The sequence below is a fragment of the Gasterosteus aculeatus genome, chromosome 6, assembly GCF_964276395.1.
Source record: "Gasterosteus aculeatus chromosome 6, fGasAcu3.hap1.1, whole genome shotgun sequence".
Lineage (NCBI taxonomy): Eukaryota > Metazoa > Chordata > Actinopteri > Perciformes > Gasterosteidae > Gasterosteus > Gasterosteus aculeatus.
In genome coordinates this window covers 2,938,430-2,950,551 of record NC_135693.1, presented here as the reverse complement: position 1 = coordinate 2,950,551, position 12,122 = coordinate 2,938,430, and the positions used below count along the sequence as shown (strand labels likewise).

The 12,122-nt window shown below is 41.2% G+C and overlaps 1 protein-coding gene across 1 annotated transcript; it reads left to right on the top strand.

Moving 5' to 3' along the window:
- Positions 1 to 4,380: 4,380 nt before the first annotated feature.
- LOC144409409 (uncharacterized) lies at positions 4,381 to 6,342 on the top strand. The gene is made up of 5 exons (XM_078103899.1): positions 4,381 to 5,330; positions 5,474 to 5,650; positions 5,747 to 5,805; positions 5,882 to 5,932; positions 6,061 to 6,342. Exons 1-5 carry the CDS (start codon positions 5,303 to 5,305, stop codon positions 6,124 to 6,126), a joined length of 381 nt encoding a protein of 126 aa, XP_077960025.1. The 5' UTR covers positions 4,381 to 5,302; the 3' UTR covers positions 6,127 to 6,342.
- The last annotated feature ends 5,780 nt before the right edge of the window (positions 6,343 to 12,122 follow it).

The following is a 12,122-nucleotide window of genomic DNA, read 5'->3' as shown; positions in this document are numbered from 1 at the left end:
ACCCTTAGGGCCTATTTCTACACAGGAGGGCTTTCAACCGAAACTTGAGGCCGGCTCCTTGGTGCGCTTTGATCTTCTATTTTGCACTGGGAGGGTTTTCAGGGGATACCCGCAGAGGCTCCAAGAGCATTTGGGGGCCCCTATTCCTGAGATCCTTCGGGAGAGTCTTCTAAAGAAAAGGCAGGCAGCATTGCGGAGCCGACTGGCGGCTAGAAATAGATGATGGCACGGGCATTACAGCAGATCAGCTTGTTCTGATTCCAAACTTCCCTTTTTGCTCCACCTCCTGCCCTCTGAGATGACTGCCCTCATTAAAGTGAGTAAATGAGACTGTCCTCTCAAGAGGAAAAGCGTCGGAAACGTAAGCAGGTGAAACAATTATTTTCATATTCAATTCACAAAGCTATACAAAGCTAGGCTAGGAAAGTTTTCGGAGGGCAACAAAGTGTGTATAAGGAGGAGGTCATGGTGGATTATCACAAAAATAACCTTTTAACAAAGCTGTTGATTTTCTGTCAGCCAAAGTGGTTTAATCATTAGTATGACCAAGATCCTCTGTAACCTTTTTCATTCACAGTAGAATGACATCTGATCTGTCAGCGGCACAGAGGATAACATTTTTAGGGTTTGACAATAATTATGTGATTGGCTTAAGGTAACTGTGCAAAATGCGATTGATTTATTTCAAATGAACGCTGACTATCAGTTGACAGTGGAATCACATTGAGAGAGAGACTGGGGCAGGGGGGTAGTAGTCAGTCTGCTGGTGCTCTCTGTCTGCGGTCGGTTATCAAAACATTAGCCAAATCACTCCTTTCAGACTATGAGCAAATACAGAATCCTTTTGTGTTCATTTCTAAAGCCTCGCATTAAGACACACATCACTTTAAATAAGACGCTGCGCTACTTGTGCTAGTCGCAGTTTTATGCTAGATTCTCAATAAAGTTAGAAAAAAATATTTACGGCAAACCCATGGTCATGAAGATACTCATTTACCGTTACCTGGAATTTGCAGGTCGCTAAATACCCAACTGAGATCGGCTTGTGCCGTTCTGACAAAGGAACCTTCCACAGACCACTTTTCACACTCTGGAAGTCTGGGCAGGTACTGTCCACTTGACAGGGCTGGAGCCTATAATGAGCCGGCCACCATGCCCAGGTCTGTGTATTGTTTATTTGTTATTGTCTGTTACACACGCCCTGTGTATTGAAATTCTTGTGCTTGCCTTTCCGGAAAGCCGACCAATTTTAAAATTAAAATAGAAATACAATATGTACATAAATGTACATGAAATAAAAATAAAAATGGAGGATAAGGCAGAAATGAGGTAAGGAGGAAAAGTGCAAAACTGAGCAGGTTGTAAAAGAAAAACTTAATGTAAATGAAATGTGTGCAATATAAATTAACAGTACAGTAACATTAAGTGAAATCCTAACAAGCTAAAGTGCAGACCAGTTGTGAATTAGGTTATAGAGTCCTCTCAGCGGTTGATGGCTCTAATGGCAGTGGGGAAAAAAGTTTTTTTATTCTGGGTTGAGAAGCCCTTTTTCTTTATCCTGTTTTGTGTTAGGGATGTAGGTAAGCTCCCTGTGTTTTCTTTTGTTGATTTGGTAATAGGTCAGTTAGAATCTGGGGGGCAGGCTTACCCCAACACCTATTTCTACCTCAATTGCTGCTAACTAAATATTATAGATTGTAGGGTTGTAGTCTTGGTCAGTATTGGGAGTGGCCCGTAGACGAGGCGTAACATAATTAGTCATTAGTAGTTGAGCTTCCACATGATTCCAGTCAATTTGACATTTTACAGTGGAAGAATGGTGGGTAACGAACGGAGAGGTAAAAAAATGTTTAATGGCTTTCTTAGTGTGGAGACAACCTGAACTATTTTCTGTGCTAACCTAGGGATGTAAATAAACACACAGTGACACATGTAGATGTTTGCAGGTATTATGTTTACGAAGTTCAACATCTCAGAGAGGATTGAGTGTCAGCATCCTTCTTGGGACAAAATTTTAAGCTTCGCAAAACACAAAATGTTGCAGGGAACACTTTCAAATGAAGTATTGGCTAAATTGCTATGTATGGTGTTACTATACAACTGGTAGGAAAGATGGATATGTGTGTCTCGTGAGCAAAAACGAAATCTATCCATAAAGACACAATACAATAACACATCCTTAAAGCTGAAGGTCAGCAACACGAGCGACATGAGCTTCAGCGCCAGCGGGAAATAACAAGCGTTATTACGTCACCGTTCCTTGGCTAAGTGGTCTTTGTTGTACAAAGTACCTCAACCCTCCAATTTCAAAACATTACAGATATGACTTGACTAACGCTCCATCACATTCGCCCTGACCTGTTGCAAACAGGTCACATGGCAAATTACAAAGGCACTGAAATAAACACAGTGACCCCGAAACCTGTCATGAGTTTTGTCCATATACAGACAGGAAAGGAAAGGTGGGGTTTCCCCCCAATGTAAGATGTGTGTAGGTGACAAGCTAGTACGGGAAAAAGGATGGTAGGAAGTCCCACCCGCCTGGCCAACAGGGTCACTTTCCCAGGGTGAGATAAACAAGGTTGTGCACGAAATGAACTTAGAGTTGTATATGCAGATATAAGGTTTGGTTCATACAAATTAAATTTCCTGGTTGTGTGTTTGTCCTCAACCAATTCGTTACAATAACAAATACAATTTGAGGTGTCCTATATGTAAGAATGATGTTTTGTCCTGAGAGCAGCACCAGACAAAAGGCAGTTCACTGTTTGAACTGATAAAGGGTTTGTCCTTGAGTATGTGCCCCCTATCTGTCTCAATCCCATAGTACTCTGGGCATTCACAGGTTTATACATGTGGTAACATTGGTAACTCCTTACCATCTTTAGAAGCACTTTCACACTAATTTAAAATAGGATCAGTTAGGCTGACTCGTTCAGGATTTTTTTTTTTTTATTCTGACGGACTGTACCTTTGGTTGAGATGTCATGTATTTTTTTGACTTTCATAGACAATGGTAGCCTGGTATGTCTGTATTTCACAGTCCTTAAGTATTTCTCAATGTTTTCCCCACCATTATTACCATACATATACTCACCATGCATTTTGTTAGGAATATCTGCATTGTCTGGTGTAATGCAAAGTATAACTCTGCCTCATACATTCTACTTTACATCACCTATACATTTTTAATTTTTGCTGGCAGTCAGAGAGATGATGATTCAATGTTTATTACTGATATTGTTGTGATGACGTAAAAAGTTTAGGCCATCCCAGATAAAATCCAGAGATTTTGTTTTACCTTGTTTCTGCTTTTAAAAACAACATCTAATTACACGTGGGACACTTATGGTGCTAACAATGTTACTGCATTGTTGTATAATTGTGTTAATGTAAAACAAGTTCATCATCTGTCACAGCCCGGCTCAGTCTGAGACCACAAGATAATTCCTGACTAATCAATCAATCAATCAATCAATCAATCAATACAATACAATACAGGTCATTTAGCTGAAGCTTTTATCCAAAGCGACTTACATTGCATTTTTAACCTGTGGCTTTTTACATTTTTGCCCAGGGAGCAATTCGAGGTTAGGTGTCTTGCTCAAGGACACTTCGACATGGGACGTGGAGCAGCGAGGGCCCGAACCGCCAACCTTGCGGTTCCCAGCGCACCCTCTCTACTTCATGCACCACTGTCAACCGACCACAAATGGAACCACATAAAAAAACATTCAATCAAATAGAGAGCTAAAGTATGTCCAACAGACTCAGACCAGTTAGCTATAAAATGAATCTCACTAGAGGTTCAGCAATTTCTGAAAATTTTCCCGCACATACAATTCGTCGGCTGATTCCTCATGGGATGCATTCGTCGACCGGATGCGTCACTTTGGCTCTGACTCGGCTGCAACTGGGCTGTCCCATTCCGTCCGCGCTTCCAAACACGGTCGACGGATGCAGCCATCCAGGTGGCGATTTGCAGGACACATCTGGGCTCGATTTGAATTGTTACATTTTCTCAGGTTCCAAACTGATTGAAATCACCCGGAAGTAAGTGGCTGCAATAATAAGAACTGTTCGAATTCTCTAAATCCCAAGGAAAGGAGCTTCAACGCTTCCCTACTGTAAGGAGTACAGATTCTACTGTAGAATGCAAGTAAAGTTATTTAATTGCATTCTGCCCTGTTTAGGCAGGTCAGTCCAATAGGCAAACAAATCTAAAAACGGGAGCACACAAAAATCTTAGGTCGAGTAGACAGGAACAGGAACAATAACAGGATACGCTGGAGAGCTTGGCAACAAAACACAAGACAGTGTGTTATTGCTCAGGCAGAGGGACTAATCAGGTAATGGGCTGGAGGTGAGAAGGGCATGAGGGGTGAAGGTAATGAGAGATGATCTGGGGCCTGTTTCAATAAGGAGGTTCAACCAACTCTGAGTTAAAACTTGAACTCTGAGTTGACTTACCCTGAGATGGGAAACTCTGAGTTTTCGGTTACAGAACAGCTGAAATGAGTTAGTTCAATCAACTCTGAGTTGACCTACTCTGAGTTAAGCGCGTGCACCACAACTATAAAAAGCCATTATCAATGGAGCGCAGATATTACGAGTCACCATGGCAACAGCGCCAGACAAAAAGAGGTCTTCATATTTTTCACCAGCAGAACTGGATGTGCTTATGCAAGCATATGGAGAGTACGAACATATATTTAAAAAAAAAAAGCAACACGGCTGCAGCGGCGAAGGACAGAGAGTTAGCTTGGGAGAAAATAGCTGCTCGAGTCAATGCGTAAGTTTACATTTGAATTACTGTTATACAGTGTTGTGTGTAATTAATTTCTATGTAATCTAAAAACTGTAATTTAATTCCGTAATTTAAAGTAAAATCTGATGTAATTGCATTAAATGCTGCATAAACTATAAAGCAATTCTGTATAAAACAATAGTGGATTTAACATCAAATTTTAAAAAATATATTTTTTCAAGAATAATTCATGCAATTGTATAATGTTTATTTGAAAGCATTAAAAGTGCAGTTTCTTGTCTCTCCTTGTATTGTTCAAGTGGTTGAGGTTGATATGGGATTTAGAAAGTAATTAGTAATAAGTAGACCAATACTTTCTAGAGATAGTCATTATTACATTAATCTAATTACACTGTTGAAGAAGCCAGTTGTAGTTAGTAATATAAGTGACTTGCCCAACTGTTATAATATCAGAAGTGAAACTGGAAGAACAGTGTGTTATTCAACCTAATTTTAATTTTCATGTAGGTGCAATCCTGCAGGCATTAAAAGAAAATGAAATATAAAAACATAATTCAATCAGGTAAGGCTTGAACATATCATGGTTGTAGTCTACCTGACTTTATAAACATTTGACATATAAATAACTAAATAGCATCCAGTGTCTAGCAGTGCAGCAGCATTTTTGACATGGGTCTAAATGTTCATTCTCATTTGACTACTCAGCCAACAGAAAGAAGGCAGAGGCTCGCAAAACGGGGGGAGGACCTGCACCACCACCTCTGACAAATGCAGAGGAGATGGCCCTGAGCCTGAATGCTGGAAGGCCAATGGCTGAGGGAATTCCTGGAGGGACTTCATCAGAGCCAGTCACTCCAGAAGATTTAAGTGCCTTCATAAAATGTAAGAGGTCTACCTATGTGTTGTGTTTTTATATAGGCTATTTGTGATATTTCCATTTATTTTACTTTGGGGTGGGTTTTTCGTTGGTCCCAACAGATTCTGATGGTAAAATTAGTCTTTTGGAGCCTCCTGTCCCAACAGAACCACAGGCAGTTGTAAGTAGCCTACTCAATACACCAGAAATTATTACAAATAGTGTTATAAAGTGTACTCAAATGCTCATCTTCACAGGATGATGGGGATGAAGAAACAGTTTCTGCTGCCACAGAGATGCCTACAGAGGTAATGTTAATATTATGTGTCTATCAAACAATCTACACATTCACATTTCTTCACCTTTTTTATGTGGAGTAGCCTATAGAATCTAAGTTTAAATCTAAGTATAAACAGGTATTTTTATCTCTCCCCAGAGTGTGGAAGAACAGCAAGAGGATGGTCCATCAACTTCTGGTGCACAGATGAACACAGTTCAGTGATTTTTTTTTTCAGTAAATGCCACAGTTTAATATTGTAGAATTTTAGAACTACATGATGTAACTGTAATCTACTGTATTTTCAGTTGCCAGTTAAGGAGTTATATAGACTTCTTCTTATTAAAAAGATAGAAAAAAACAGCAAAGAACTTGTATACTTGGACCGCCAGATCCAAAAGGCAGATCTGGAAATTGAGATTCTGAAACTAAAGCTAGAGGTGAGTGCATGGTCACAGGTGAATTCTAAGTATTGAAAATATATTAAATTCTATTTTTTTTTTTTATGTTTAGGAAATAAAGAACACCATATAAATTGCTGTGATTTTGTGTTTATTCATTTTTATTTTATTTTGTGGTGTGTTGGTTGTGGTGGTGGATATAATGTGTATTAATCTGTGAAGACATTTCGGCATATCATATCCCGGACTACCCTTCCCTCCTGGAAATCTGCCGGGTTGATGGGGTCTTCCTCTGGGTCTTGTATTTGTAGGGCAGGGTGTTGCTCCCCTCTAATTATGGCAATATTATGGAGAACAACACATGCCACAATAATGTCGCAGGCCCTTTCAGGGGTTACCCTGAGGTGACGTAGGCACTGGAAACGTGCTTTCAACAGGCCTATGGTCATCTCCACCCGGGCTCTCGTCCTGCAGTGTGCCACATTGAAGCGGCGCTGGGGGCCTGGTTCAGGTTCTGGGTAAGGGGTAATTAGTGTTGGTCGGCATGGGTAACCCCTATCTCCCAGCAGAAAGCCATCAATCTCTCCTGTAAGAAAGTTCACATTGCTTTAGAGCTGCATAGAAGTTCCCCGGTAAGTGTGTAGTGCATACATTGAAATACATGCATTTACTTACCAGTTTCCAGTCTGTTGCTCAGCGTTGACTCACGATACATTCGTGAGTCATGAACAGAACCGGGCCACTTGGCCTCCACATTTGTAATGAGATGTGCAGCATCACATATGATCTTGACAATGCAAATAATGAGACATGTTATAGTATTGTGATGTAGTCTTTGACCATTAGAAACAGTAGGCTTTCAGTGTACCTGCACATTAATACTGTGGATGGACCTCCTGTTGACATAGTCCGCTTCATTTTCGGAAGGTGCAATGATGGGAATATGTGTGCCATCAATGCATCCAACCACATTCGGAAATCCTAAAAGGAATTCTATTATTAGTTTACTTCCAGGGGTCGCAGCAATATGCTCTTAACTGAACGTCATTTATCAGGTTAGCCTCATTTAAACCGATTTATACATCACTGACCTGCAATCCTGTGAAACTCCTCTTTGATGGCTCTCACGGGTTTGTGCCCAGGAAACAGCACAAAAATTCGGAGAAAGCGCTTAAGAGCGAGGCACACTTTCCTTACAACTCTGCAAACAGTAGCCTTACTGATATATTCTGCATCCCCAATGTTATACAGAAAACTACCATTTGCAAAGAAACGTAATGCAACGCAAAGCATCTGCTCGGATGTTAGAGCACGGCCGCGATGGCTGATGTTTCTGATGTAAGGATGGATGAGATTATGGATGTATCTTATTGACTGTAAAGAAAAACGGTACCGCTCAAATAAAAATCAATATGGATATGACAAAAAATCCACTCTGGGTCTCAAAATACTCTCCCGACGTAAATGCAACTCCCTACGGATTAATGCAGCCTCTTCATCCACAGGATCGTCCATAAAAGGACATGCCATTTCATTCACTTGATTTGATGCGCTCTGCGGGACTGAAATGTGCGCAATGAAAGAATACCGAAAGAATGAATGAGGTGATTAAATACCACTTCCTCTTTAAAAAAGGGGAGGAGACGAAATAAACTCTGGGTTTCCCGAAGAAAACCTGCTCCCGACCAGGTTAGGTTCACAGAGTAAGTTGCCATGGTAACTGACTCTGAGTATAAGTTACCTCTCTTTCTGAAACAGGCTTGACTTACTCTGCTTTCTCAGGTTTAACATACCTCCCATTCTGAAACAGAAAACTCAGAGTTTCCCTCATTTCAGGGTTAACATACTCAGAGTTTTCACTTAACCTCCTTTCTGAAACAGGCCCCTGGTGTCTATGAGAGGATCTGGAATGACAAGAGAGTCAATTTAACAAGCAGGTAGGACGAAAACTAGCAGAGAATGTAGGCAGAGAATTTGTGACAGCCCCTAATCCTAACCCCTAACCACTGGATCATCCTATACGAAAGGAGATATTTTTTTTCCCTTAGTTTTTGTCTCTTACCCTAGCATCCTCCCCCCTTCTTTCAATCACACACACACACACACACACACACACACACCACTTACTTGATTCTTTGTTCAGAGAATGTTCTAATCTGATTTTTGGGAGTGGATATAATTGATCTTGATCTGTTACAAAGGACATTTTTCTTGTGTTTACTTGTGCATTTGTATGGTGATGACATAATGTAGTGCTCGAACATTCAACTTCAAAATTCTTTACTCCTTATGACTGAAAATCAATCATGAGACTTGATTAATAGTTAGGGTAGGGTTATTAGCCCGTTTTAGCTCAGGTACACTGTTATTTATTTTGTAAATGATCTTGTTTTGTGAATTATCTTAGTTCTAATGAATAATTGTCAATAATGTCAATAATTTACTTTCATACTAGCGACCAAATACAACCCCTGCCATTCCTAATAGTGGCTATTTAGATAAATTGTGGTTAATGGCATTAAAAACTAACTTGATGATGGGGTGATGAGGATGAAGGTAATTTTAAGATTCAGGGACAAAAATTATATTAGGAGGGTAGTCCGGTGGCGCTGATTGGCGGGTTGAAAGAGAAAGTTGGCGGAATTTTGACAAAAATACAAATTAAAAAAAGATAAAGTGCACAGGCCAACATATAGCAATACCATTGAAAGTGTTTTGAGTAGAGTCAGTCAGTGGGGGACCCAGGCTCTGTAATTAGCCTGACTGCCGACGGAAAGAAACAGTTTGGTTCTGATGGAACTCAGCCTCCTACCAGATGGAAGGGACGGCTACAATATTTCTAACTCTCTTCGGGGTCCTACAAGCAAACAAGTCCTAGAGGTACACACTGAAGCCTGCCTTGTCCTTGGCTGCAGAGTACCAGAGTGTTCTATGCATACTCTATCTGGTTTATAATCCCTTTAACATGGTGTTACGTTCCAGCTCCCAAAAGGGAGGGGAACATGACAACCCAATGCTCCGGCCCACCAGTGCCAGCAAAAAGGGGTATCGAGTCGCGGTGCGAGAAAAGACAAACACCAAAGACAGTATAATGCTTTTATCTAACAAAATAAATACACATAAATAAACAATAACTTTCTGGGAAAAGGGGAGGGCTGGCCGGACCAAAACAAAGAAATAAACAAAAAGGTCCCCACCCCTAACCTGTACTAACCCCAAATTGAAAACACTCTACCTGGCACACGGTCAAGGCGCCCTAACCAAACTTACAGGTGGTGGTCCGCTCAGGTCTAAACTGGTGTTTCTAGACAGAGAAGTAAACCTACGGGTGATGTATACCCCGGGGTAGCTCTAAATCTACTCCCCACTCCCTGTGAACAAAAGAGAAAACAAACAATTTGTCAAATGACCCAAACAAACAATTTCTCCCTCCTGCTGCTACAAGTTATTTAACACAAATCACAATTGATATTGGTATCCTCACACAGGGTACAAAACAAAGCATATGGGAATATGCAGCGAGCATGCAGCGCCTGAACTGGTCCAAAACTGGGCTTTTTAAAGAGCCCAGCCAGCTGCAACCACTGACGAGGGGGGGAGGAGCTCCGGGTCCCAATCCTATCTGGAAAAAACACACACACACACGCAACTACAAGTCATCCCCGAATTGGAATCATTATACAAACCCAGATTTCTAGGGACGTAACACATGGTGGTTGAGCACGCTAAGAAAACAAACAATGGGCCCTTTTTGACAGGTGTTATATAAGACAAGATAAGATTAGTCCAACAATGGGGAAATTGCGGCAGCAAAGTGGACAGTACAGACAAGATACACGTTAAAAAAAACATATATATATATATATGTAACATATATTTGACTTCCACTGGCATATAGTATCAGACCTTCCTCAAACCTTTACAGACACCCTGCTGGACCCATTGCAGAGCTAACAGGTCTGTAGACGGGGCACAGTCAATATGGCCCTTTATTTCATTCTCCAGCATATGGACACCCCAGGAACCTACGCCAGGATCCTGTTTGTGGACTTCAGCTCTGAACACGATCCTCCCCTCTCTGCTGCAGGACAAGCTCTCCCAGCTGCACTTTCTTGCAAGTGGATCACACATATATCTGCCTTGATTAGCTTGGCTCTGACAATTACAACGAGGGTATGGATTCGAAAATAGACTCATGATTCATGTAGCTCTAGAAAAAATGCACATCACTCCTCTGCCGTGACTCTCCTATACAGCCCCTATACAAATATATCCATATATATGCACGTCTGTGAGTTCCCTCTCAAACTTTCTTTCCGAACTGACTCTGGTCAGTGTAAGAATAAGACAACAGAGCCTCTTCAAATCCCTTTCTGAACTGCCCGTTGCCAGTGCAAAATAAAGACAGCCTCTTCAAATCAACTTTCCATCGGCTTGCGTCGATGACAGGATTAAATATTCAGGCCTCTCCAACCCAAACCATATTCTAGCTGCTCCAGAGTAGTCCGGCCGCCCCACTCTTCACTTCCGGCCCAAGCAGCTCACCAAGAAGGAAAACTTCCTCTACCTCCATTGGATACAACCTGCGTGTTAGAGAGCACCAACTGCTCTTGCGTCACAAGGTAACCCAACAGTCCTCATGATCCCCGCAACAAAGGGCCGAGTGGACACCGAGTTAAAACAAGACTCAAGGAAACACAGCAAACCCTATCAATGCACAGTAAGGCTATGTCTGGCAGAAGTTAGACTAGCATGTGCTGTTATTTTTGTTTTGATGTTTGCTCTATTATTTAATGAGATTTTGTGTATGTTTAGCTGCGTGACGTGATAAAGTAAACCGCTATGGTGCCTCACTGTTCTGAATAACATATGTATTCTTTGGGGTGCCGCGTCACTCCTTTGGGCTGTGCTCCGCACCAAGCCCGGCCACAAGACACTTGCTATCGGGCCCACCATCTGGGCCTGGTTCCAAATGGGGGCCCGGGTTTCCTCCAGGCCGGGTAGCTCCTTCCCTTTTCTGCTTTTTCATAGGATCTTTTAATCCATTCTTAGTCTGGCACTTGGGTAAACCCACCAGGCGCACAAGACTCCAGACACTACAGCCCTCAGGTTCATAAGAACACACAAACCTCTCCACCACGATAAGGTGATGGTTCCCCAGCAAAACATAGTTAAAATAAATTAAAAACTAGTAAAAACCTTGGGCAAAAAATAACTTAAGATGGAGTACAAAACGCCTTCCTGAATAAGAAGGTTTTTAGGCGAGTGGTCGGAAAAGTGTACAGTCCATTTACCATTCATTCACCCGTCCACAAACACTTCGCCATGCATGAATGGATGTTTGTATTTGTTGTTTAGATATTAGAATATTGTAACTAACTTTAACTTTTGTTAATTTTAAATAATACTGATCCGTTTATTATGGTTGGAGAGGTTTTCTGTAATTTCTCTGTGCATATGTGCTGTGATTGCGGCTGGAAACATAGGTCAGTGTTTGAACTGAAACCATTAATTCCTTGCTTTTAATTAGTGAATACCAATTATGAGACTTGATTTATATTTCGGTCATTAGTCCCATTTGTGGGTGGTGGTGCCCCATTCTTAATTCACAAAATAAATAATACTTCTATTGATCTAATGATTTTTATTTCACACTAGCAATTAACCAAAACGATGCCCCTACCCAAAAGGTTTCAAACAGAAAGGGGCTGTAAATTCACAGCTCAACAGGAATGAAACAGGTGAAATGTACAGGCAGGCACAGATTCACCTTTAACCTGTGTATCAGAGGCTGGAGAGCACTGGCATGAAGCAACATTT

Excerpts from the sequence above, each read along its gene's own strand:
- LOC144409409 (XM_078103899.1), top strand. The coding sequence starts at position 5,303 with ATGAAATATAAAAACATAATTCAATCAG. Across the intron at positions 5,651-5,746 it reads TTTAAGTGCCTTCATAAAAT|ATTCTGATGGTAAAATTAGT; the intron begins GTAAGAGGTCTA and ends TGGTCCCAACAG. Across the intron at positions 5,933-6,060 it reads CCACAGAGATGCCTACAGAG|AGTGTGGAAGAACAGCAAGA; the intron begins GTAATGTTAATA and ends ATCTCTCCCCAG.